The 23,651-nt window shown below is 56.4% G+C and overlaps 6 protein-coding genes across 6 annotated transcripts; 3 read left to right on the forward strand and 3 right to left on the reverse strand.

Moving 5' to 3' along the window:
- Positions 1 to 2,245: 2,245 nt before the first annotated feature.
- Positions 2,246 to 3,160, forward strand: COL26b_010514 (uncharacterized protein; the record flags this gene model as incomplete). Its single annotated transcript, XM_053183210.1, has 3 exons — positions 2,246 to 2,422; positions 2,487 to 2,716; positions 2,845 to 3,160. The coding sequence occupies 3 exons, from the start codon at positions 2,246 to 2,248 to the stop codon at positions 3,158 to 3,160; spliced, it is 723 nt and encodes a 240-aa protein (XP_053032857.1).
- Positions 3,161 to 6,088: 2,928 nt separating this feature from the next.
- MDR1 (GTPase-activating protein) lies at positions 6,089 to 10,236 on the reverse strand (the record flags this gene model as incomplete). The annotated part of the gene is made up of 3 exons (XM_053183211.1): positions 6,089 to 8,319; positions 8,367 to 9,632; positions 9,687 to 10,236. The coding sequence occupies 3 exons, from the start codon at positions 10,234 to 10,236 to the stop codon at positions 6,089 to 6,091; spliced, it is 4,047 nt and encodes a 1,348-aa protein (XP_053032858.1).
- Positions 10,237 to 14,116: 3,880 nt separating this feature from the next.
- On the reverse strand, positions 14,117 to 15,163 carry COL26b_010516 (uncharacterized protein; the record flags this gene model as incomplete). Its single annotated transcript, XM_053183212.1, has 1 exon — positions 14,117 to 15,163. The coding sequence occupies one exon, from the start codon at positions 15,161 to 15,163 to the stop codon at positions 14,117 to 14,119; it is 1,047 nt and encodes a 348-aa protein (XP_053032859.1).
- Positions 15,164 to 17,188: 2,025 nt separating this feature from the next.
- Positions 17,189 to 18,103, forward strand: COL26b_010517 (uncharacterized protein; the record flags this gene model as incomplete). Its single annotated transcript, XM_053183213.1, has 1 exon — positions 17,189 to 18,103. The coding sequence occupies one exon, from the start codon at positions 17,189 to 17,191 to the stop codon at positions 18,101 to 18,103; it is 915 nt and encodes a 304-aa protein (XP_053032860.1).
- A 404-nt stretch (positions 18,104 to 18,507) lies between these two features.
- Positions 18,508 to 21,116, reverse strand: COL26b_010518 (uncharacterized protein; the record flags this gene model as incomplete). The annotated part of the gene is made up of 5 exons (XM_053183214.1): positions 18,508 to 18,681; positions 18,736 to 20,342; positions 20,393 to 20,453; positions 20,509 to 20,652; positions 20,985 to 21,116. 5 exons carry the CDS (start codon positions 21,114 to 21,116, stop codon positions 18,508 to 18,510), a joined length of 2,118 nt encoding a protein of 705 aa, XP_053032861.1.
- A 597-nt stretch (positions 21,117 to 21,713) lies between these two features.
- On the forward strand, positions 21,714 to 23,618 carry COL26b_010519 (uncharacterized protein; the record flags this gene model as incomplete). The annotated part of the gene is made up of 1 exon (XM_053183215.1): positions 21,714 to 23,618. The coding sequence occupies one exon, from the start codon at positions 21,714 to 21,716 to the stop codon at positions 23,616 to 23,618; it is 1,905 nt and encodes a 634-aa protein (XP_053032862.1).
- Between the last annotated feature and the right edge of the window lie 33 nt (positions 23,619 to 23,651).

The following is a 23,651-nucleotide window of genomic DNA, read 5'->3' on the forward strand; positions in this document are numbered from 1 at the left end:
CGAGCACAGCTTTCATGGTTGAGTCGGGCTGGGTCTAGACCGTATCCCCCTTCCAGAGCTTGAATTATTGTCCGTCGGCGCGCACAGATGTTCCACAGACATGAGACGACTGAGGCGATGTTGCTCAGCGGCAACCTGATACAACTTCGCCCTGCTTGCGTACTACCCGATGTATCGTGCAGGTGAGGCTCAAGAATCACAACAATGCTTTTGAGTGACCACATCAAACAAGGTGAGTTCACAACACGAAGTCACCGAGACACAGCTGCCGGCTAAATCCTCCGCCACACTCGGGCGGACGAATTGGGAGCCAAAGTCGGCAAGCCGGCTTGCGGTCCTCGCTGAAACTCAGACAGGTCTCACCCGCATACCTTGTGGGACATGGGCAGATGCGAACGACCTGACGACACGACTTTGACGCCGGCAGTATCCCTTCGAGCAGGGAGGCATTCACGACATGGCGTTGTCTAAACCTGACCCGAAGTGAGGACATGAGCTGCTCCCTGACAGCTTCTCCAAAGCTGCCGAGACGAAACAGTCGTTGACTTCCCCAAAAACACTCCGAGCCTTTGCTTCACATCATGTCCTCAACTAATGTTTCAGCCACGCCGCGAACACAGGCCGAGCAGCCGCTCAAATACCATGTCGTCGTCATCGTGTTGCCGAACAATAACAGACGGCAGCCCTATGTTCGTCCGTGTAGCGTTGCGATCGCATCCGCGCGGCACCCGGGCACAAGGACCGATAGACTCCACGCGAGCTCCGTGTGACGGCCGCGCGTCGGGGTCGAGCGGGGCTCAGTCCGGGCTGTCCCGCCCACAGACCACAAACAACCAAAATATCCCGGACAGCACGCTCCTTGGCATTGCGGCTCTTTGCAAGGGCCTGAGGGATTCTCGTTTGGACGTGCGCATGTTTGTGTTTCCAGAAGGACGAAGGATTGACTCGCCCCCACGCCGGTGATCGGTGACGCTGCAGACGCATTGTGTTCCAAAGATAACAATATCGAGCGGGAAGCCTAGCATCAGATCTGGGAGTCCAGATCCCTAATGATCTTGCGCTGGCTCACAAGGCTGATGTTGTGGGGTCCTGGGGTCCTTGTTGCTGTAACACAACACGCTAGAGCGTCGAGATATGAGAAGAACAGGTGAGCACGACTGTGATGGTATGGCTCGCATGAGACTTTGAATCCTGCATGTCGATGCAACTACCGTGTTCAATCCCAGGGCGTCTGAAGTGGAGTTGAACAGAAGACGGACCGATTTACTGCCTTGGTCGGTTCCCCTGAGAACCCAATGACCGTGAGGTCCCGCGCATCCTTTCAGAGGAGAAAAACTTGTTCCTTCGGGCCACAGTGACAATTTTCAATGGTCAGTGAGGCGTCACAAGCGAACTGTTAATTGAAGTGCCGGCGATATCCAGTCACCCTGGCTTAAGAGGGTTGAGTTGAGGAGGTGACGAGGACCTTAGCTCTCCAGAAAACCTGAGTCTCAACATGAATCGATATTCAAAGGATCGACTTCATCTCAGCGAATTCGCAGGATGTGCCATGCCAATGTAGCTCCTAGCTAGCTTATTTCTCTCTTTAAGGGCGACAATGTTTGCACGGCAGACTGTCAAGTCGGCATCTCTGCCACGGTCTCAACGTCACTCATGGCGGCTACTCCTCCATACAGGCATGTATAAGGTACACACAAGTATCATCCAAAGACGATCAGGGACGACGGCATACTAGTCCCGTCGCGATCAAGTTTCGTTCCTGATGTATTTAATGTTTCGTAGCGGATAAGAGAGTCGATCGTTGTGATGGAGATGTCCCACAGAAGGAAGTTCTCCTCCGGGAAGACTCCCGGATTGCTGGTGTCGTCAATGTGCCTTCGACAGGAGAGTGTTTATATAGCCAATTCCTGGATGCGCCGCAGACGTGCTCTTCGAAAGTTTGGTACGTGTATATATTCCATTGCGATGGGGTATAGTTGAACCCTCACATCCAGACACAATCGCATGTCGAGTCTCCACAAGCTCTTCCATGATCAGATTCCTCGAATGGTGTGTCATAACGGGCGGAGAGCTTGGTTACGGAGAATCGTGAGAGACGTCGTACTGGCTTATACACTTCTACATACGTGAAGAATAGAGAGAGACGACGACGACGACGACAAGAAGCAGGACACTATTCAGAGCACTTCAGAAGATCTTGCAGGGGAATGTCAAGGAAGGGAAGCTACGTAAAGATACCTACACCATGCTCAGAGTATACAAAGACGCCCCGCGACGCCTCCCACGACTGCACCCCAGTCTGGTTCACAATCCTAACCGCATCCGCATCCCTCTCCCCCTCCAGCACCTTCCTAACAAGCAGCCTTCCAAGACTCGGATCCCCCGCCCCCAGCTTCCTCAACAACCCCGGGTCCCCGCCGAGGTTCGTCGCCAACTGTCCCGGCGAAACCCCCCAAACCTTCACCCCGTCCGCCTTCAACGTCCAGTGCCACGCCAAGACGAGCATGTTCAGCGCCGTCTTGCTGACGCGGTACCCCGTCGGCGCAAAATGGCTTGCCGGCTTCGGCCACCCGGCCGCGGGCGCCTCGCCGGGCCAGAACTCTTCAGCGAACCGCGCGAGGTGGGCCGTCCCGCTGGTGAGGAAGAGCACGCGCGGATCGTCGGGGCCTATCAGCAGCGGCGCGAAGCGGAGCGTCACGACGTGCTGGCCCGACACGTGTGTGTTGTACATGGCCTTGAAGGCTTCGCGGGGGGGGGGGGCATGTCTGGCTCGGTGAGAGCGCAACCTGGCCAAGTCAAAATCAAAGCGTCTTCAAGGATGCGAACAAGGCATCATCTTACCAGCGTTGTTCACCAGGTAATTCAGGCGGCCGTGCTTCCACTGGACGAGCTCAAAGACGCGGGCGATCGATTCATCGCTGTCGACGTCGATCTGGACGACTTCGAGGGTGCTCGCCGTGGAGGGGACGTCGTCGCGGAGTTGCGCGGCGGCGGCCGCGCCCTCCTCCGTAGATCTGGATCTGAGAAGAATGTGGTATTATGTGTCGGAGGAGAGGAGCGCTTTGATGGTCTCGTAGCCGATGCCGGTGTTGGCGCCTGTTATGAGGGCGACTCGTTTGGCGGATATTGTCTGCTTTTGAACCTTTTTGGCCGCGGGTGAGACTTTCTTCGATGTTATTCAAGTTGCATAATGGGAGCACACTGTTATGCCTGAATACCCAAAGTCTCGAGAGTCAAGGCCGCGGTTGCCCTTTTATGCTGTTCTCGAATAACCGTCAAGGAGTAAGTCGGCTGCAAGTGACCATCGTGTAAGTGGGCTTAAGGATCGGATTTCCAAACTCCGCAGGCTTGGCAAGCCGCGGACGGCGGACGTTTAACTGCAGGTACGGGCCCGGGATTGAGATTCTAGGCCCGGAATGACTTTAATATCCCACCGGCTCCGTGAGGCGCTAAAGCCGGATTGTAACGAGCAGCTGGAATAAGAATCTATGAAATCAAGGAAGGCAAGGGACCATCAGCCTTGGACGTGTTGCCGCCGCCTCATGAGGAAGTCAATTCAGCGTTGAAGAGTGCTTATGTGACGCATTGTGAACGAACATACTACCGGCAGTACAAGACGACATGATTAGTGACCGAGGGAGGTGTTCCGACTGGGGCGGGCTTTCGTGTCACGTCAATGCAACGATTTCACAGAAACATTCAAATCCAAGTGTTTCCATCGGTCTCAAGCCGAAAGGGCAGTCCATCTTGTCCTCTCAGACTACTTAGCTACCGATCTTCCTACTTCCCTTTATACTATCCGCCTCTAGGTCATGGCATTGACGATTTATAAAGCGGACGGTTACGGAGTGGTGCTTTTTGTTCCACACAGAAATCTTTCGGTACGCTGCTTAGGTTGTTGGAAATTGCAGACTGGCTTCCTCCATGAGCAGTGGCACGCAGCTGAGGGCCCGTTTTCAGCTGAATGAATCCAGCAAGTCAGAGCAATAAGCGCGGAATAAGTTGGCGTAATAATCTTCATATTCAGTCAAAGAGGAAGACGGACGAGTGAGGCCCCGAGATTCAGTAAGGCAAGCCAGAGTTTTGGAGCTCCTCCGACCTCAGCATTATTTCACGGCTACCGTGCAGAGACGTTCTATCACGAAAGTCGTCCTCGAAATGAACGCCCTAATTGGTGTCCTGACCAGGGCGAGCTTTTGGGCCATTTTAAGTATTGTCCACAAAGGCCCAAAATCGAAAGTTCCCACGAGTCTCGCATCACCAAAGTGGTGGTAGTCAATCCATCTGCCTTCCTGAACCGCCAGATCGTCGAAGCTTTCTGCCTCCCTTTTACAGTATCCGCCTCTGCGGCCGAGAGTCGACGGCTCAGAATACGACATTGAGCGGTTTGTGCTCCACGAAGAGATATAATATGGCACCCATCTGCTTTGTAGTTGTCCCTGAAACAGCACAATCTGTCACAAACTTTCGTTCTCTGGCATGCGTAATGGACCAAAGGAGGTTTTTCCAGGGCGGAAACGAAGTCGGCGCGCCGGACACATCAAATAATGATTTCTCATGCTTGCGAGATGCTATTCGGCCAGATAGGTATTTTCTCATCAGTCGGAAACGATGAAGAAAGAGGGTGATAGACAGGGGTTGAGTACATGCACGGCGCATCTGCCTGCTGCTAGAGCCACGACATGATGCTCCGGCTTAAGATGGAGGGCTGTCGGATCCTGCCCTTGATTTGAAAGAGAGCTATACTCAAAGACGACATTGTTGGGCCCTCGAGCTCAAACCTTTCCAACACAATTTATACGGGACTATCAACTACCATGGCACCGGAACCGCGACTTGAAGCCGCCTAGTGGAATATAAAAGCCAACCGAGAAGCAAGACATCTTGCTAGAGTGTAAACCAATTCGACCAAAACGAGAAAGAGCGTCGCGTGGACTTCTGTGGTAACACCATCCACTCCTCAAACAGACTCCCCCGTCAGCCGCCATAGCGCATCGCCCAAGACTCGGGGAACTCTCGGACACCTTTGCAGAATTCACGAATAAACCATGAATGAACACAGCCAAGACGCAACCAAGCGATAGAACTAAAGAAATCCGGGCGTCATCAAATCGACGGCGTCCGTCCGAAACCCCAGATTCACAATGCATTTTATACCAGGATGTTATTTGTCTGGGTAAGATTGTAGCCAACTGTGAAAACTACCACACTTACTACCACATTTGCTGGATGTCTTCTCAATGGATAGGAAATTGATTTAAATAGGCCACAAGTGACTAACACGGCGCTCAAGGCTCATCAAGCGACTACAGCTGCTCATAATCACGGATCAGCCAAAACGAATACGACCGAGAAAGCTCACGACGACGAAAATGAAGGGAATCGGTACTTCGACGGAGCGACCTGTTCTATCGAAACCCAGATTACCATCCATTAGCGAGACGGGAGGTCAGCCGCCTTGTAGGGGAAAGCTTGCACGGAAAACATGGCGCTTCATCTTGCTAAACATCTCTTCCGACTCGAAAGATAAATGGTTTATATACCAAGCAAGGCCCATAGGTGGACGGCCATCCTGAGCCCACGTACTAGTCTCTGTCAACACACCCCGTCGACGCCTGTCATAAGAACATTACATGCCATCTAACAGTCTTCACAATGCAACAGGAGAACACGGTCATCTTGAATGATTGGAATTATGTCTATCTGACCACCGTACAAAGTGGGAGGGGAGTCTACTTTCTCAACCCTAGACCATTAAAAAAACCAAAGGCTACAGCAAAAACACGTTGAGATCATACATCTCTTTTTTCTCGTGTGATCGTCAACAGTAAAAGCCCCCCTTTTGTGAGCAAAGCGTAGTAGTAGTAATCTGTCTCACGATTGAGACAACGATAGGTATCATGGCCAAGTTCTATCTCCCGCCATCTTGCCCCGAAAAAAATCAACAAAACGCCAAAACAATGCAGAAATAGACATGGATCGAGGTCTTCGATCCGGATATCTCAGGAGACAACGCAATGGGGACCTCCGCTGGCATATGCACTTTTCTTTCTTTTCTCTTTCCTCTCAAATTCAGACTCTAACCGAATCAGCGGTTCCTCTCCAGCGACTGGAGGTTGACCAGCTCGGCGTAGCGGCCGTTCTTCTTCATCAGCTCGGCGTGGGTGCCCTGCTCGACGATGCGGCCTTGGTCGAACACGTAGATGATGTCGGCCTTCTGGATGGTGCTCAGACGGTGGGCGACGGCGATGGTCGTGCGGCCCTTGGCGGCCTTGTCGAGGGCGGCCTGCACGACGTGCTCCGACTCGGAGTCGAGCGCCGACGTGGCCTCGTCGAGGAGCAGGATCTTGGGGTCGCGGATGAGCGCGCGCGCGATGGCGATGCGCTGCTTCTGGCCGCCGGACAGGAGGGCGCCCTTGCTGCCGACGACGGTGTTGAAGCCCTCGGGCAGCGAGACGATGAAGTCGTAGATGTTGGCCTCGCGGCAGGCGTGCTCGATGGCCGCGTCGGTGACCTCGGACGCGGCGCCGAGCAGGATGTTCTCCTTGATCGTGCCCTGGTAGAGGGTGGGCTCCTGGCTGACGAGGGCGATGAAGGAGCGGTACTGGTTGACGTTGAGGGAGCTGATCTCCTTGCCGTCGATGTAGATGCCGCCGGACAGGGGGTCGTAGAAGCGCTCGAGCAGGGCGATGGTGGTGGACTTTCCGCAGCCGGACGCGCCGACGAGAGCGACATACTGGCCAGGGTGGATCGACAGGTTCAGCCCGCGGAGGACAGGCTGCTCGGGGCGGGTGGGGTAGCGGAAGTGGACGTCGCGGAACTCGAGCGTGCCGTCGACGGAGTCGAGGGCGGCGCCGTCCTCGGACCAGGTGTCGATGGTGGGCTTGCGGTCAAAGAGGATCTTCAGCTCGTTGGCGGCCTGGTGCGCCTTGCCCATGTCGGGGGCAAAGGAGAAGATGGAGCCGGCAGACTGGGCGCCGAAGATGACGGCCGAGAAACACACAAAGAACTGGAACATGTTGTACTCGAGGTCGGCAATGAGAGTACCGCCGTACCAGAAACCGAGGGCGAAGGCCAGGAACATGAAGGACTGCGAGGCGGCGAAGAGCAAGCTGGACTTGAGGATTGAGATCAAGCTCGCGCGCTGCTGGACAGCCAACGAAGCCTGGTACTGTTGGATGACGTCCTTCTCGCGAGTGAGCGAAGCGACAGTGCGGATGGCCGAGATGGCCTCAGACGCGTAGCTGGCAGAGTTGGAGTAGGCGGTCTTGGAGCGGCGCTGGAAATGCGCAAGCATCCAGAAACGGAAGAAACCGCAGCCGATGAGAATGGGGATTGTCGCCGTGCAGACCAACGCCAGCTTCCACCCGATGGCGATAGCGAGAGCCAGGGCAGCAATCAGGGTGGTAGAGACCATGAGCAATGTGCCCAGAGTAACACCACTGAGTCCGGCAAGATGGGTCGTCTCGGTCGAGAGGAAGGAGGTAAGCGCACCGGCGGTGTTCTCGTCCTTGTCGAAGAAGGAAACGTCCTGGCGAAGCATGGTGCGGAAAGCGCGATCTCTGACGCGGTGAACCAGTCTCTCGGAGCACTTGGCGAACAGAATACCCTGGATGACGAAGGCGATGAACTGAACACCAGCGAGCATGAGGTACATGGCGCTCCAAAAGTCGGAATCCTTCTTCATCTGGTGGGCGTTCTCTGGGGTGACGGGGACCGAGAGGGTCATGATCTGCTTAGCGAAGAAGACGGCCTGGGTGGGGTTACCGCCACCGCAGATGATGGAGAAGAAGAGACCGACGAGCATCAGGTGCCATTCCTGCTTGTTGAACGAGCCAATAAGCTTGATCAAAGTCCAGAGGCCGTACTTAACCTCGCCGTCTTCCTTCTTGCCCTGGAGAGCAATGCTGGACAGGGACTTGGTGGTGGAGGTGCGCGCGAGCTTGGCGGCAATGTTGTCCTCGGGGTCGGGAACGAAATCGCCCTTCTCGGAAACGCGGGACTTCTTGCGGATGAGCTCGTCATCTTCGGCGTCAATGGCGGCTTCCTCCTCGGCATCCATCTCGTTGACGCGGGCAATGTTCTGGGCGCTGACGAGGTTGTAGTAGGCTCCCGACTTCTCGAGAAGCTCGTCGTGGGTTCCCTGCTCGACGATTCTTCCGTTGGACATGACGACAATGTTGTGGGCATCCTTGATAGTTGACAGACGGTGGGCAATCGTGATCGTGGTGCGGCCCTCAGAGGCGACCTCGAGAGCTGCCTGAACCACACCCTCAGACTTGGTGTCAAGAGCGGAGGTGGCCTCATCGAGAAGGAGAACTGGGAAAGTTAGTAGAATTCTTTGTCATGAATCCAGGGAAACTCACTCTTGGGGTCAGACACGACGGCTCTGGCGATGGCGATACGCTGCTTCTGGCCACCAGAAAGCAGGAAACCGCGCTCACCGACATTGGTCTCGTAACCCTCGGGAAGACCTGTGATGAAGTCGTGGGCATTGGCCATCTTGGCGGCGTTTTCGATCAACTGGCGCTGCTCCGCCTCGCCGGCGTTCTCGTGCTTGGTGCCGATCAGTCCGTACCTGATGTTCTGGTAAATGGTGGTTCCGAAGAGAGTGGGCTCCTGGCTGACAAGAGCCATCTGCTGACGCAGCCAGCGCAAGTTCAGGGTGCTGATATCGTGCCCGTCGAGGAACACCTTTCCGCGGACGGGGTCGTAGAAGCGCTCGACGAGACCGACGATTGTACTCTTTCCAGAACCAGACGCGCCAACAAGAGCCGTGGTCTTTCCAGCGGGAATGGTGAGGGTAACATCCTCCATAACGGTGACCTCGGGGCGGGACGGGTAGATGTGCTTGATGTTCTCGAGACGGATCGTACCCTCAAGCTTCTCAATCTTCTCGCCGGCGTCGCTGGACGGGTCCAGGGGAGAAACACGGTCGATGGTGTTGTAAATCTTAGCAGCCGCAGCGATGGCGGTGGTGAAGGCCTGTACGTTGGGGGCGACGTTTCCGAGGTTGAAGGCACCGATCATAATGGACATCATGATAATCAGGATGTTGGACAGCTTGATGCCGTCGTCGATGAGAAACTTGCTTCCCTGCCAGAAAGCTAGACCGTAGTTGAGGTACAGAATGGTCATCATGAGAGCAACCATGACACCGATCGTGGCCTTGACCTTGTAGCCGTAAAACTCGGCCTTGGTCAGATGCTCGTCGTACTGCTTCGCCAGGCGGTCCTGGGTGCCAAAGGCCACGGCGTTGCGAATAGAGCTGATGACCTCGTCGGCAAGACTGCCTCCGTGGGCGTAGGACTCGATCGACTGCTTGCTGTACTTGACGATAAAGGATGAAGCACCTCCCATGCTCAGAAGCAGCGCCACAACGGTGGACAGCAGAATGAGCGTGAGCTTCCAGTAGTGGATGAAACCAATGACAAAGGCCGAGATGAAGGTCGCAATTGCGGCCAAGGTGAGGCCGACCTTTTCGGAAATACCATCCTGGATCAGGTTCGTGTCGGCGGTGATTCGAGTGGTGACCTCTCCAGCACCCAGCTTGTCGAAGAAACCAATGTTTTGACGCATGCAGCTCTCGAGATAGTGCTCGCGAATCTTTGCGCTAATGTGCTCTCCCGTGTCTGATTCGGCGTGTTAGCAATAAGCTTGCATCCTCCCGGCAGGGGTTCACTTACAAATGAAGCCAACCGTGGTGACATACTGCGCCACGAAAACACCAATGGCGAGGTAGACAAAGTACAGAACCAAATGGGCCATCTCGCTCTTGAATGTGCTCTTGGCGTCGTCGGTGGGCGGGAATTCGTTAAAGTAGTTCTGGAAGGTGCCCTGCAGGTTTCCGAAGATGACGGTCATGAGCGGCAGGGCGGCGCCCACGGCGATGGACATGAAGGACGAAACGGCGAGGATGAGGAGATCGTTCGTTGAAGAGTAGCGGTACAGGGTGAGCATGCCGGCCTTGATCTCGGGCGTGGTGACCTGGCGCTTGAGGATCGAGGCCTCGTGCTCGGGGAGGTGCTTGTAGGGGTCATCGTTCGGTTCTTTGGGCGCAACGACCTTGGAATCGGCCTTCTCGAGCGCGACGGACTTGGTCTTGGGCTGGCCAGGCGCATCCACCTCTGTCGACTCGCCGTTGGAGGAGGCTCTGTCGGAGGAGTGGCCGCCGTTGCTGGGGGCCTTTTCGACCGCCGGCTTCTCGCTGACGGACTTTTCGTTTTCGGGGGCCATGGTGGTGGGTGTGGGCAGCTCCTAGCAGAGCCGAGGAGAGCTACTGTTGGGGGGATTATAAGAGCGCGCTCGTTGCGCGAGAGTGCGCCGCGCGCAAGCTGTGCGGTTGTTTCGTCTGAAGCAGCTTGGGAGGCGCAGGCGTGTTGCGGGCCGAAAGTGGTGATGTCGTCGTCGCGAGTTATGTAAGTAAGGGCAGGCCGAGCTCGAGCTCCGAGTGAGTGGGACGGGACGGCGCTTATCGCATGCGGTTGTTGGTGTTGTTGGCTTGGCGACGGCGCCGAAAGGTTTGAATTATTGCTCGCAGATATGCTGCGAAACCCCAGACCAAGTCGGGAAAAAAGAGAAGGAAGAAAGAATGGCAGTAAGAGTGGTGGGAGTGGAAGGAAAGCCAAGAAAAGATTTGCAGCGATCGGGATCGTCCTTGGGGATCAAAGAAGGAACCGCAGCAGGCAAACCAAATCAAATCCAATCAGCAGGAGGGCCGAGAATGAGAGAAGAGAGAGACGATGTTCGCTATCGGCAAGGTAGGGCGTGTGCCTTCTTCTTCAATCATTAATAAAAACAAGAGGGAAAACAGAGGCGTTTCCACCCGGGGTGCAGGCCAGGATAGGGATTAGTGGTACGGATAGTATGTACTTTCCGTATGGACCTGGATGCTGTAGCTGGGCAGATACGATTAGGCGGAGAGGAAGAAGAGCCCCTGCAACCCTGGCCAGGACAGGACTGGGGTGGGACTTTTGAGATATACCCTGCCGGTGGACGGAGCTGGACTGGGCCGACTTTCGAGTCTTCACCTCGCAGGATAAGGTACCTTAGGTGGTGAGGTGGTGTTGGACTGGGGTGGACCACCGTGACCCTCCTCGGGTCGGGGCAGCGAGGGACACTCCAGGCCACCCTCGAAGGCCCGGGGTCGACGAGTAGGAAGCCAGCAGCACGGAGAAAGAAGGCGGCGGAATGCAGCCGATCCGTAGTCTTGCCCTCGCGGTTAATCACCTCGCACTTTCTCAGCTGCCCGAACTGACACTAGCCTCCACTGTTTGCGCCGCAATCCAACAAGAGTCATACTCGGCCTCGTCATACGGCCATGCAGACGTCGTAACGGTCGTATCTTACTTCTTCTGCCTAGGTGGATGGATGGCTTACCTGGCGGATAGATACACTACATTTCCAACCTGATGACCCGCTGCGGTGGTTGAGTAAGACTTTGAAGATACGCAAAGAGCAGTCACACGTACTACGGCAGACCGTAAGGCGGAGTTCTGACTGCCTGCCCGGTGAGATAGATGGGGAAGCGATACGCAGTATCTGATGTGAGGCGCATCCGTTAGCCTCTACAGGACAAGCTATGCGTACTTGCTTGGTATCCGTACTTTGCTGCATTCTCCACGTCCGGGGTTGCGAGAAGTGCGAGGACCGGGGCCCGGGATTCAAACGGGCACATTAGCCATGTTGCCCATTGCTTGTCTGCCTGCTTTCCATCTTACTAGTCGAATTCTGGGGAAACCATTCTGTACTCTGTATTACCTGAAGTTGATATGCGTATCATCAAAAACACTAAGCATTGTCTTCAGCCGATGTCCATTCTTTGAATTGCCGCCATCTCGCTTGTCCTCCAGGGGCCTGGCTGGTAGAACAACTGCTTGTGACAATTGACAATTGCCCGTTGGGGAGCGTGAGGGTGTGTGGCCACACATGCGACGAAAAAAGCTGGTTCTGGCCCTCCTACTCCTCCGCCCGTGGGTTGAAAGGTTCGTTGAAGAACAGACGGATTCAAGCTCCGAACATGCTCTCTCTCACTCGATCCGAGGTCCCAAGCGTAGGCGCCCAGAGACTTGGGTCTTGGACAGTGAACATCCAGGATCGACCACACAAAGTCCGCTCCGCTCCCTCGGACTGTCCTTGCCATCCAGTTTATCTCTATCTCTCAAAAGTATCCGTATGTGACGCACAGCATGTGGTAGAGTTGGCTGGTACATCTCATTCGGTCATGACAAAAAAGGCGCCCAATAACATCACTCGCAACACAACAAGAGTGACACAGAAAAAAAGTTCCCCCGCCATCATATCATCATCCTCCATTTTTCCTTCCAGAAACAAGCAAAAAGCCACTAAGCCCGTCCCGTCTCGCCGCCCTCGGTACCCCCTTCCCGCCACCCTAGTCGAGTCAGCCAAACTAGCCGCACTCGCTTACCACCTCGCAGCACCGCAGCTGGGGCGGGCTCCTCTCCTCCACGCCTCTGCTAAGCTGAAGCACTGCTTCGTTATTATTCCTGCCCCTCCCTCGGGCTTCTCGACTGTCCCGAAATCCGGTCGTCTTCATTTCCTGCTCTCCCCAGAGCTGGCCCGAAAGATTTCGCTTCCAGAATATCTGCGACAACCGGTGGGGTTTTTCGAATCTGAGATGCGCAAGCAGGTCTCACTCACACATTGTTCCTACTTTGACACTGCTGGAAAATACCGATGCAACTTGAAAAAAGGGAACACAAATAGAAGAAACCCCCCCTGGACTCGAAATCCCCCGGCAACAAGGTCTCTAGTAGGATGCCCGTTTCCCTGCACAAGTACAGCAATCGTGCGCCGGCGATAACGTTGCTCTCGGGCCCGACGATGCGGGTGCGCAAAGAAAAGGAGGCTTGCAGGTTTGGCACTGGCACCAACAAGTCTAAAAGTTCCAAAGAGAGTCAGACCTGTCGGTGACACCTGCCTGTGCCACCAACGGACAAGACTCCGTCTGGGCGCTGGGCGTTTGGCGCGGTTACCAGCTCTCCTACTCTTCCCGCGTGGCCGTACCATTGCGACGACTATTGCTTCACCATCCGAGAAGAAAGAAACGCCTCTAGTTATTGACATATGAATGATTGTCACTTATTGTCCGAAGGTCTCTTTTGCTGTGCTGAGTTTGAGAGGGGTGTTGGTCTTCAGGAACAAGCTTTCGACCAATCACCCCCGTTCCTTTCCTTACGGACGGGACGATCTGGACTTTGGGCATAAGGTTCCCTCGTGCCGGGAAGCGGTGGGCTGCCGCCAGATAACACCATCGTCTCAACATTTCATTCAGCATTGTGAGGATATCGGGTGAGAGTTGCTAAACTCCGGGACGAGGATGTTGCCTGAATAGCATCGTCATGTACTCAGAGGGGTTCTCACAAGTCACTACGATTTGCAGACACATGACACTGGGGAATACGCGTAGATTACGGCGATACGCGGTGAACCAAATCAAAAGAGTTCGGATAAGCCTAAGGTACCTAGCTACGTACAAAGTCTTCCAGAAGGGGGACAGGGGTTGAGGCCTTCCCTGTCAATCCCGGCGTGGCGTCCGCCCATCTAAGCGATGCAACAATCTAAACGGAAATGTAACATGTGCTAGCACCGAAGTGCTTGCTAACTTGGGACAAGTCACCACGCGCTACCGATCGCCACGAGAGAGAGTCACTCCATATCGAACTCTTGGCGATTGGATCCGCCGTCAGTTTAGTAGCAAAAAAACAGGAACCACGATTGTCCAATCGCTTTTGCGCTCGCATTCCAATGCGAAGTTGGGCGTAAAGGAATGTACGAATGTACGATGTAAGCGACGGCGGGCAAACCGGCAGCGCTAATAACGACGGCAACGGGTCACCGAGACAACTGCTGACATCTCGGAAACATTTGTTCTATCATCAAACAGCGGTGATTCACGGGGGGCGGCACAGCATGATGGTAATGAAGTATTACTCACATCAACCAAGAATGTATCGACAGAGGGTATCGAGATTGTCCGTTGCAAGAGCAGGTGGACAGTCACAGGCCGAAACTAGCTGGAATAGCTTCATGACTCCTTCCTGCCCTATCTCGTCTATCTCTGCTGCCATCCTACCGTCCTCTACCACCACCAGCCTCAAGCGTCGCCGTCACCGCTCTTCCTCCTCAGATGACCCTCGATGAGCGCAAGTTGAGCCTCAAGCACCGCCGCCACAAACTCCCGTGGCCTCCCCTCGCAAGCGCCGCGTATCATCCGGATATACCCCTCTCTCTCCAGCGCGCCCTCGGGTCGGAGGATCGCGGGCAGGTAGCCCTGCCGCGCCATGTAATCCTGCATGACCATGCGACTGACGCGCCCATTCCCGTCGGGGAGCGGGTGGACACTCGCAAAGTACGCGGTCATCTGGCACGCCAGTACAAGCGGGTGAAGCAGTCCTGCCGCATGCTGCGCGTCCCGCCACGCAAAGAACCGCCGGACGCAAGCCGGCACCTCCTGCGGGTACGGGAACACGACAAGCGGGCTGCTCCGCACCGCGACCGGCAGCGTCCGGTATGCCCCCAGCGGCACCGGCCCGCCCCATGCCATGCCGTACGCGGTGGCCTCGGAGGCGGTGCCCTTGATCGACAGCGCCGCGAGGTCCCGCATCTCGGTTTCCGTGATGCCTGAAGTGTGAAGCTTCGCGGTCGTATTGTCGGCGATCCACTGCGAGGCGATGATGTGGTTCCGCAGCTCGGCCGTCGCGGAACACTCGTCCGGCTCCGCGAGCTCGAGGAGTTTAGTTGATGGCATCGAGAGCATCCCCACCGGCCCGAACCTCTGCCCAAACTTCAACTGCTCAAAGATGCGAACCGCATCGACGACCTGTAACGGATTATGCTCGATCATGACGGACTGCTGCGCATAGCGAGGGACCAGCTTCCTGGCGAGCTCCAGGAGCGGCAGCCTGCCTCGCAAGTCATCGATCCTCTCTAGCAAACCGTTAAACTCCTGCTGCAAGTCTACGTATCCCAGCCGGCGGCTGTCGCTGGGCTGAAAATAGTCTTCCCATACCCTGCCCGAGGTAGCCAGTCTCTCGTACTCCTCGGATCCCTTCTGAAGGTTGGCGAAGGGTGCGTAGATTTCCTTAAGCTTCGCCTTGCGTGCAAGCTGTTCCCGCATGTGCTTCAAGGTCTTGATGTACATGGTTGGGATTGTGTGTTATTTTTGACTTTTCAACTGCCGGATTAGCAGTTGGTCAGTACGTTCGTCGACGTCCAGGCATAAGCCCAGTTGCTCCTGGTATATAAATTGCTGCATGACCTTGTAAGGTCCAGCTGGAGGAACCCTTTTAGTTGTTGAACTTTGCGATCCAAATGCCGATTACCCAACAAGGTTGTGAACGAACACTGAATAGCTCCTGGTATGGAGATGCTACGGTTGTTGATACTGCCAGTGTCCTGTCTCTGCCATTGCCTGTTTCTGCGTCGTTTATCTCGAGGCCGTCCATCATCATATGCGTCGCCTTCTCTCTTGATTCTCTTCCGAAACTGTCATCTTCTCCGTTGCAGCTACCATTTTTATCCTCTTTATCGAGTTGCCGACAACAAACTCAGTCTCCTTGCTGGCCCGTGACACCTTCAGCCCCAGACATCAGCTGCCGCACACCAACGCCGTCTCGGTACCGACTCGCGGAGTTCCCAGCCGTCGTCCGAAAATCCCAAGTCAGCTTCGGACAAACTCTCCGGACGTCTATACCAAAAGCCCTGGAACAAGCCAACCAAAGTCCCTCCTCCTGCGCAGTGCTGACTCGACAGGCGCGCTCATGTACAGCACGGCCCCCAAAAGACGTTGAGCGGCGCGGCAGAGGGAACGGAACCACACGCAATACATAAGCCAGGCAGAAGAATAGCCCGAGCTGCATTATCTGATCTCCGCAACGAACATTTTGCACCCACGATTCACATGTCCAGCACTGGGTCCCTCGTGGAGTTCCGCTGGACAGAGATCCTCCCAACGTTCCTGAAGCCAAGAGCAAAAAAGAAGGTGAACGAGAAAACCGCAAAAGTGGGAACCTTACCGGCAGGCACTCCGAGACAAACGATAGCGAAAGCGAGCAGAACGACGATCGTCAGTCTAAAGAAAAAAACCGGAGCAGACCCCAAGACACGGGATTCCCAGAGAATTCCACGTCCGTAGGGATGGGAGACCGCGCGGCATTCCCGTGAAAAGGACTTGAAGGGCGGATTAGCGCTGTCAGCATCTCAGGTGCACCTATCGGCCCCGACATGCCTACCCTGGACGTCGAGGGACAAACTGCCAAGGAAGAGGCTTGATGACCACAGCTCGGGAAATCGTTGTTCTCCGAAGAATTAAGAAGAGCAAAAACCGTTCCCGCGCTGCAACACCCCGCTAAAAAGATGACAACAGGCAGATTGCCTTTCGGCTGTCTAGTAGAGAAAGGGGAAAGGGGGGCTGTCAGCATGGGAAAGAAAGGGGACCCGTCTTGGCGATCTGCTGGGCCTACTATGTGCAAAGTGAAGCACAGCAGTGACCATGTTCACGTCCAAAGGACGAAGCTTGGCTTTTTTGGCGTTGAATATCGCATTTTGCGTATGCTGATGCGATAGTTTGCATGCATCTCGCAGCCTCTGTATCTCCCTGAGTTTCGCTACCTACAGAATTCATGTTAAATCTTAGCTGTTCCCTCACTGCATTCGAAGAGAAGACGGCATTCTTCAACATGCACAAAAGGAACAAATATTACATAAGATAAATGCACCGCCACAGCGAAAATGACTCCAATCACACTCCACTGCGTACATGTGGCGCACTGCTACTCGCCCGCCACACTTACGCCACTCCTTCACCGACGCCACGGGACCAATCCCATCGCGACCTCGTCGCCGTCGCCTCCTCACAACACCCCAATTACACCGGGCGAGGAGCCTGGTCCCAACATCATATCTGTCCTCAACCTTACCCTCACTCTGCCTCACTGGACACATACTCCTCTATAATTCGGTCGACGTATACCAAAACACCACACAGCCTGAGAAAGGGAAAACCAGCTTGAAACCCTCTCACCTTCATGCTCTGACATATCGCCAACTTCCTCAGGCAACCCCCGCCACACGGGACACACCCAAACCCCGAGAAAAAGCGACCCCAGCGTCGCAACTAACGGACACACTCGACACTCCGGCACCCCAAAGCCGACAAGAAAAAAAGATGCACCTCTCACTCACCCTCTCGCTGCTGCTGCCCCTCGCCGCAGCAGCCAGCAAGCCAAAAAACGCAATCCTCCTCTCGGACGTGCAATCCCTCACCCTCCGCGGCAACGGCGCCCTCACAACCCACCGCCGCGCGCCCGCGGCCCCGCAGCTCAAATGCCTCTCCGCAAAGACCCTCTGCGACCTCTTCGCCATCGACGTCATGCGCTGCACAAACCAGGGCGCCGGCTACAGCTCCGAGGACATCCAGTGGTCCTGTGTCGCCCAGCTGCCCGAGGAGCTCAAGCTCGGCTCCACGGACGTCATCTGCGAGGGCTACAGCTCCAAAGACGACCCGTACGTCCTCAAGGGCAGCTGCGGGGTCGAGTACCGCCTCGCCCTCACCGACAAGGGCGAGCGCAGGTATCCCGACCTGGGCCGCGGCGGCGGCGGCGCGAACGGGGATTTCGACATGAGCGCCGTCCTGTTTGGCATTCTCTTCTTCGCTGTCCTGGGCTGGATCGTGTACTCGGCGTGTGTGGCGGGTGAGCAGAACCGGAGGGCCGGTGGCCGGCGCCGCGGGGGTGGTGGAGGAGGTGGAGGAGGCGGCGGCGGTGGTGGTTGGAATCCCGGATTCGGCCCGGATAACAACGATCCTCCGCCGCCGTACCCAGGGACTAAGCCCTCTGGCAGCAATTCGCAGCAAGGATGGCGGCCTGGTTTCTGGACCGGGACAGCAGCGGGCGGCGCTGCTGGGTACGGAGCGGGTTACTACCAGGGACGGAACGCCGCCAGAAATGAACAGCGCGGCTGGGGCTACGACGAGAACCAGTGGGGAGCTGGCCCTTCGAGATCCTCTACCAGATCGTCCTCGTCTTCGACCTCTTCTGCGCGACACGAGAGCACCGGCTTTGGCTCGACCAGCAGAAGGTAGATATTCGTCACGAAGAAGACAATTCCATAGAAATACTTGGTATGGATGTGTCAGTGGTAGGATATTCTAGATCTATCCTGTGCACTCCAGCTTTCGTACATCAGTCCTCCTCTCGCCGGCCACCTGCTCTTGTGAAAACCCTCAAAGGGGGCGAAAGTATGTACATACTCAGTCCAGGCCGTCTTCCATACACGTAAAAGTACAGCAATCCATCGTGTCCAAGTCAAACATCCTCTGGGCCAACCCCAAGGTATCATGCCATGAAACCCCTTGCTCTGCGAAACAAATTCCATATGGCACACAAACATGTTCGAAGTAGTCGAAACATCAGCCCGCGCGTCGAAAGCCCCAGGGCTCTCAAATTAAATACGTCGGACGTCGAAGCGAAGCGAAACTGCCAAGGGCTAGTGGTGGACACTCATAACATCCAGCCGATCGAATGCCCGCGAACAGTTGGGGCACTTTCGCATGCGGTTGCTGATCCGGTCATCCACGCACTGGTGGCAGAACAGGTGACCGCAAGTCTTCAGGGCCGTGTCCTTGAAGTTGTTGCGGCAAACAGTACATAGTGCAAAGGTCTGTCATCTGTTAGATACTTGCATTCTTGGGCAGGAACAGGGGGGCCAGCTTACTCTGAGCATTTCCTCTTCCTCCGACGAGTTGCTCAACGCCTTGCGTTTCCACTCGTCCTTGTCCTTCTGCACCATGTCTGCGCGCACCTTGAGGCGCTCCACCTCCGCTTCTTGAGTCGTCGTTCGTTCTCTTGCGGCAGCAACGGCCGCATCGCGGGACTTGACGAGGCCCGACAGTTCGTTGATTTGGTTCTTATACGAATCAGCGCGACGCGCAGCGTCGGAGCTGGTTGCCTCCATCTTCTTGTGTTCCGCCGCCATGGCCGCGTTCGCCTGCTTCAGGTCGGAGAGCTGCTTTTCAAGGTTGCTAATGAGAACTCTGTGCTGCGCCTCAACTTCCTTTAGCTGCGACACGATTTCGGAGCTCTTGCGATGCTGGCTCCTGAGCACACCGAGTTCTCTATCCCTCATGTCGGCGTCCTTCTTTACTGCAAAGTACTTCTGGTCGGCCTTTTGCTTCTCAGCGAGCGCTGCTGCGACCCGCTCTTCGAGGGCGGTAAAGTCCATGACCTTCTTCTGTGCCAGGGTCATGGATCGCTTGTACGCTTGCTGCAGTGCCGGCAACTCCTTGTTGATAGACTCGAAATCTTGCTGCAGCTTCTTATACTTGGCCAGCAGTTCTTCGGCGGGCAGGGTATCCAGTTCGGGGTCTGGGTCCGCCATCTGCTGGTCTTCGGGCTTCAATCGCTGCAACTCCAGCTCCATCGATGTGATTCGATCTTGTTGGGACCCGGTGAGTTCCTTGAGGTGCTGGTGCGCCTGCTTCTCCTCCCTTTCTCGCGTCTCCAGCATGTTCGCCTTGGCGTACCACTCGTCTCGGGCGGCTCGAATTCGGGTCAGATCCGCATCGCGCTCCTCAACCTGCCGCTCCAGTTCAATAACCATCCCCTGCGCCTCATCATGCAGCTTGGTTCGGAAAGCCGTTCGCTCCGCCTGCAGCTTCTCAGCCTCCTCCTTTAGCTGCTTGTTCGTCGCTTCCAAGTGGTTAACTCTCTTGATCAGGTCCTCATTCTGGCTTTTGAACTGCTTGAAGACATCGGTCCTAATGAAGTCTTCATCGGTGAGCCCTTCGCGTCGCGCCTTGAGCGCCGAGTTCTCCTCCTGTAGTGTCTTGATATCGGCCTGCGCAGCCTCAAGCTGCTCCTTTTGCTTTGCGACGACCGCCGATGCCTCCTCGAACTTGATCAAGGCCTCGGCGGCATTACCATTCGCTTCAGCGTTGTCGCTGCCGTTCTCTCCTCCAGCGGCCGTCGGCTTGGCACTAGCAATGAACTGCTGCTCGAGCTTTTGTACTTGGGCGCTCTTAAGTCGGTCCATGCGCTTTTCCGCCTTAAAGAATCTCAGGCTGGCCTTGTTGAGATCCTCTGATAGTTGTTCATTTTCCTGATTCGCTCGGTCGAGCTTCACCAGGTAGTCCTTCTGTTGGGCGAGAAGGCTATTCACTCTAGTTTCCAAGTCGGCGATGTTTGGCGTTATTTCACCTCTGGCGCTTGCGATCCGGTTAATGACTGCTTCGGCTCGCTTCCTTATGTCCGCGGTGGTGTCGCCCAGGTGCCGTTGGAATTCTTCGTTATCCTTAAAATGCGTGCTAGTAATGTATGGGGGGCCTGGAATTGTCAGCAGCAATCCGTGTCGATCCAATCACGGGCAAACCTACTGGTTGGGCCTGCCGGTGGTGGTAGCGCAGGATCCACGAGCTGTTCCATCTCCTCCAATACCTGCGACAGTCAGCCCCAGCCACACGAGTCACAAGGGATTCAATCGAAAACCGACCTGCTTCCACCATGCTTCGATGATGCGGATGTGATCCTCCCGATGGTTGAGGTTCTTCTGCAACTGCTCGACGCGCGACTCGAAATCGGCTTTTTCCCTCTTTGTTTCCTGCAGCTGCCTGTATATGGCGCCCTTTTGGTAATTCTGAAGTCACTTCATCAGCTTCGGGCCCTTTCCATGTATTTCGCGTCATGCGATCGTCTCCAGAGGCAGATGGTATGGGAGGGAAATCGGATGCGTGGTGTGGTGGAAGACAGGGAGACGGCATCGTCTTCAGCCAGCCTCGTCGCCCTCGGCCGCCGACCGAAAGGCCATTCCAGACCAGTCGACCGCGATCCGCCAGTGTTGGGCGTGGCTAGGGGCTGTCGATGATCGTGATGTCGCGCAGCCATTGACGGCAGAAGGGGGTCGCGTAGGGGTCCATTGATTGTTGAGAAAACTTGATGTGTTGGGAAACCGTGTCTCGTGACACTTACCTCGATCCAATGCTCCTCGGCGGTATCGCCGCTGTCACCTTTGGACTTGCTTCCATTGACGGTTTGGTGTCGCTTGCTGGGAGGAGCGAGATCCTCAGCGGTGCTGATGGGAGGTCTCTTCCTGTCCTCCATCTTGGATAAGGTGGACGGACGCGGAGAGGCAGTCGGGGCTGAAGTCGCTACAGGCATGAGAAAGGCAGAGAGAGAGGCTGAGACAGCGCGAGCAACCGGGTCGGCGAAAGCGATGAAGGGGACTGGATGATGAAGCCAGATGATGATTACGCGTTGATCCGGGCCACGCGCGGTGTCGAGATGGTCGTGGCTTGTCGAATTCGCGCAGAGGATGGGGGGTGGGAGGCAATGCTTGGGCAAGGAGTGAAAATTCGAGGTTGCCGACGCTTCACGTCTCTTCTCCTGCTGAGATCAAGCCAGCCCGGTCCACTTCTCAAACAGGACTAGCTTTACGCTAACCAGATGGGGCCTCGTTATCAAGCGCCCCGCAGGAGCCGGTTAATCGTCGGTCGTCTTTTTCCCTCCCGTATCTACCTTTTTTTTTTCTTATCCCACCCGCAGTCAGTCACTCCTGTCCCTCCCGCGGCTCATCAAAGTCTTGCGCAAGCCAAATCTCCGACGAAACAACTCGCTGCAGTCCGCAACCACACACCAAAGACCCGGCCATGAGGCTATTTCCACATCGATAATTAGAGGACCCTCAACAGAACCGTCATCATGAGCTCCATGTTCAAAAAGAAGGGAGGCATGGCTTTCAAGCCAAAAATGCCCATGGCCCGTCCTCGAGCGCCAGGTGCTGCCTCCTCCCAGCCATCAAGGGCCCCGTCGACGACTGCCACGGAACCAGCGACGCAGTCAGAGGCCCCCATCCCGGCTGCCGGTCAGTCGGCGCAAAATGTCGACGATGCCGCAGGGATGAAAGAATCCGGCAGGGTTCAGGTCACTGATACCCCGCCATCGACGAATTCGGACGCGATACAGACGGCCACGCCGCAAACACAGAAGCCCATCAGCGAGCCCGCGACTGCGTCAAAACCTACAGCACAGAGCGAAGCGACAACAGAGAATGCGACATCATCGGGCGAGACCTCCACCAGCGAGACTGCTTCGACACAGACGTCGGCCACTGTCGCCGCAGATGCCCCTCCTCCAGCCGCCGAGACGTCAACGCCCGCCCAACTCCAAACCCCTCCAGCCACCCTCCCCTCTGCCACCGACGTCGTCCCTTCCGTCGAAACGCCTGCCGCCCCTCCTGCTAGCGAACCGTCAAAAGCCCCCGCCAAGCGACCGAGGAAACGAGCCCCCCAAGCAGACGACGACGAGACCGCAGAGGCCAGCGAGAGCGCAGCAGCCACAAAACCGAAGCGACAGAGGAAAAAGAAGGACGACGCAACGGCCGCAGACGGTAGCGAGGCCCCAAAGCGACCGGTCCGCCCGAGGAAAAAGAAGACGGCGGAGGATGGTGCAGCAGCGGCGGCGGCGGCGGCGGCAACAACCGATGGAGGGGAAGACAGCGCAGGAGCGGAACCCAAGCCAAAACGTCCCCGACGAGCCCGCTCTATAACACCAGAGGATGCCGAGAACCAGGAGGCCGACCTGAGCGTTCTCACGATGGGCGACCTCACACGAGACCTGCGCATCGGCAAGAAGTTCAGCCGGCACGACGAGCTCCTCGAGCGACACCGCGAGAAACAGGCAAAGGCCAGGGAACGGCTCAAGAGCAGGCGCAACGGCACCGAAGACCCCTCCGAGAGCGGCACCCCGGGACCGCGCAGCGCCAACGGCACCCCGGCCCCCGCCGCACCTGCCTCAAAACCGCAACTCGCCGCCTCGGCCAGCATGGGCCAGACAGGGCCCCAATTCCAAATCATCGACGGCCAGATCGTCGTGGACCAAAACTCCCTCGCCCTCGACCGCCACGCCATCGCCGACGCCAACGCCGAGGACATGCTCGAGATTGAAGAAAACGACTTCACCACCCTCACGACGCAAAACAGCTACCGCACCGGCTCCAAACTGAAAGGCCCCAACGTCTGGACCGAGGACGAGACGGAGCTCTTCTACCGCGGCCTGCGCATGTTCGGCACCGACTTCCAGATGATCAGCGGCATGTTCCCCGGCAAGAACCGCCGCCACGTCAAGATGAAGTTCAACCGCGAGGAGCGCCACGCCCCCGCCCGCATCGACGCCATCCTCGTCGGCAAGAAGGAGCTCCAGATCGACCTCGAGGAGTACAAGACCTGGACCAAGGCCGAGTACGAGCCCGTCGAGGACATCATGGCCGCGCACCGCCTGCAGCAGGTCGAGTTCGACGCCGAGCAGGCCAAGGCCAAGGCCCAGAAGGAAGCGGACATGGCACGCAAGAAGGCCGCCCTCGAGGACCCCAGCGACCGCCCCGGCGGCGCGCAGGCGTCGTCATCCGGCGGCAAGAGCAAGTCGCGGGGCCAGCAGTCCGGCGGCGGGGCCAGCGCGGGGCCGCAAATCACCGTCGACGCAGACGGCATGATCACCATCGACGAGACCAACATGGACCCCGACGCGGGGGCGCGCAAGAAGAGGGGCGCGGGGAAGGCGAAGAAGAAGGCTGTGGAGTACAACATGCGCGGAGAAATCATCAGATAAGATGGGCGGCGAAGAAAGGGATGGATGGACATG

Source organism: Colletotrichum chrysophilum (genome assembly GCF_026319265.1).
Source record: "Colletotrichum chrysophilum strain AFK26 chromosome Unknown scaffold_113, whole genome shotgun sequence".
In the NCBI taxonomy this organism is placed as follows: Eukaryota; Fungi; Ascomycota; class Sordariomycetes; order Glomerellales; family Glomerellaceae; genus Colletotrichum; species Colletotrichum chrysophilum.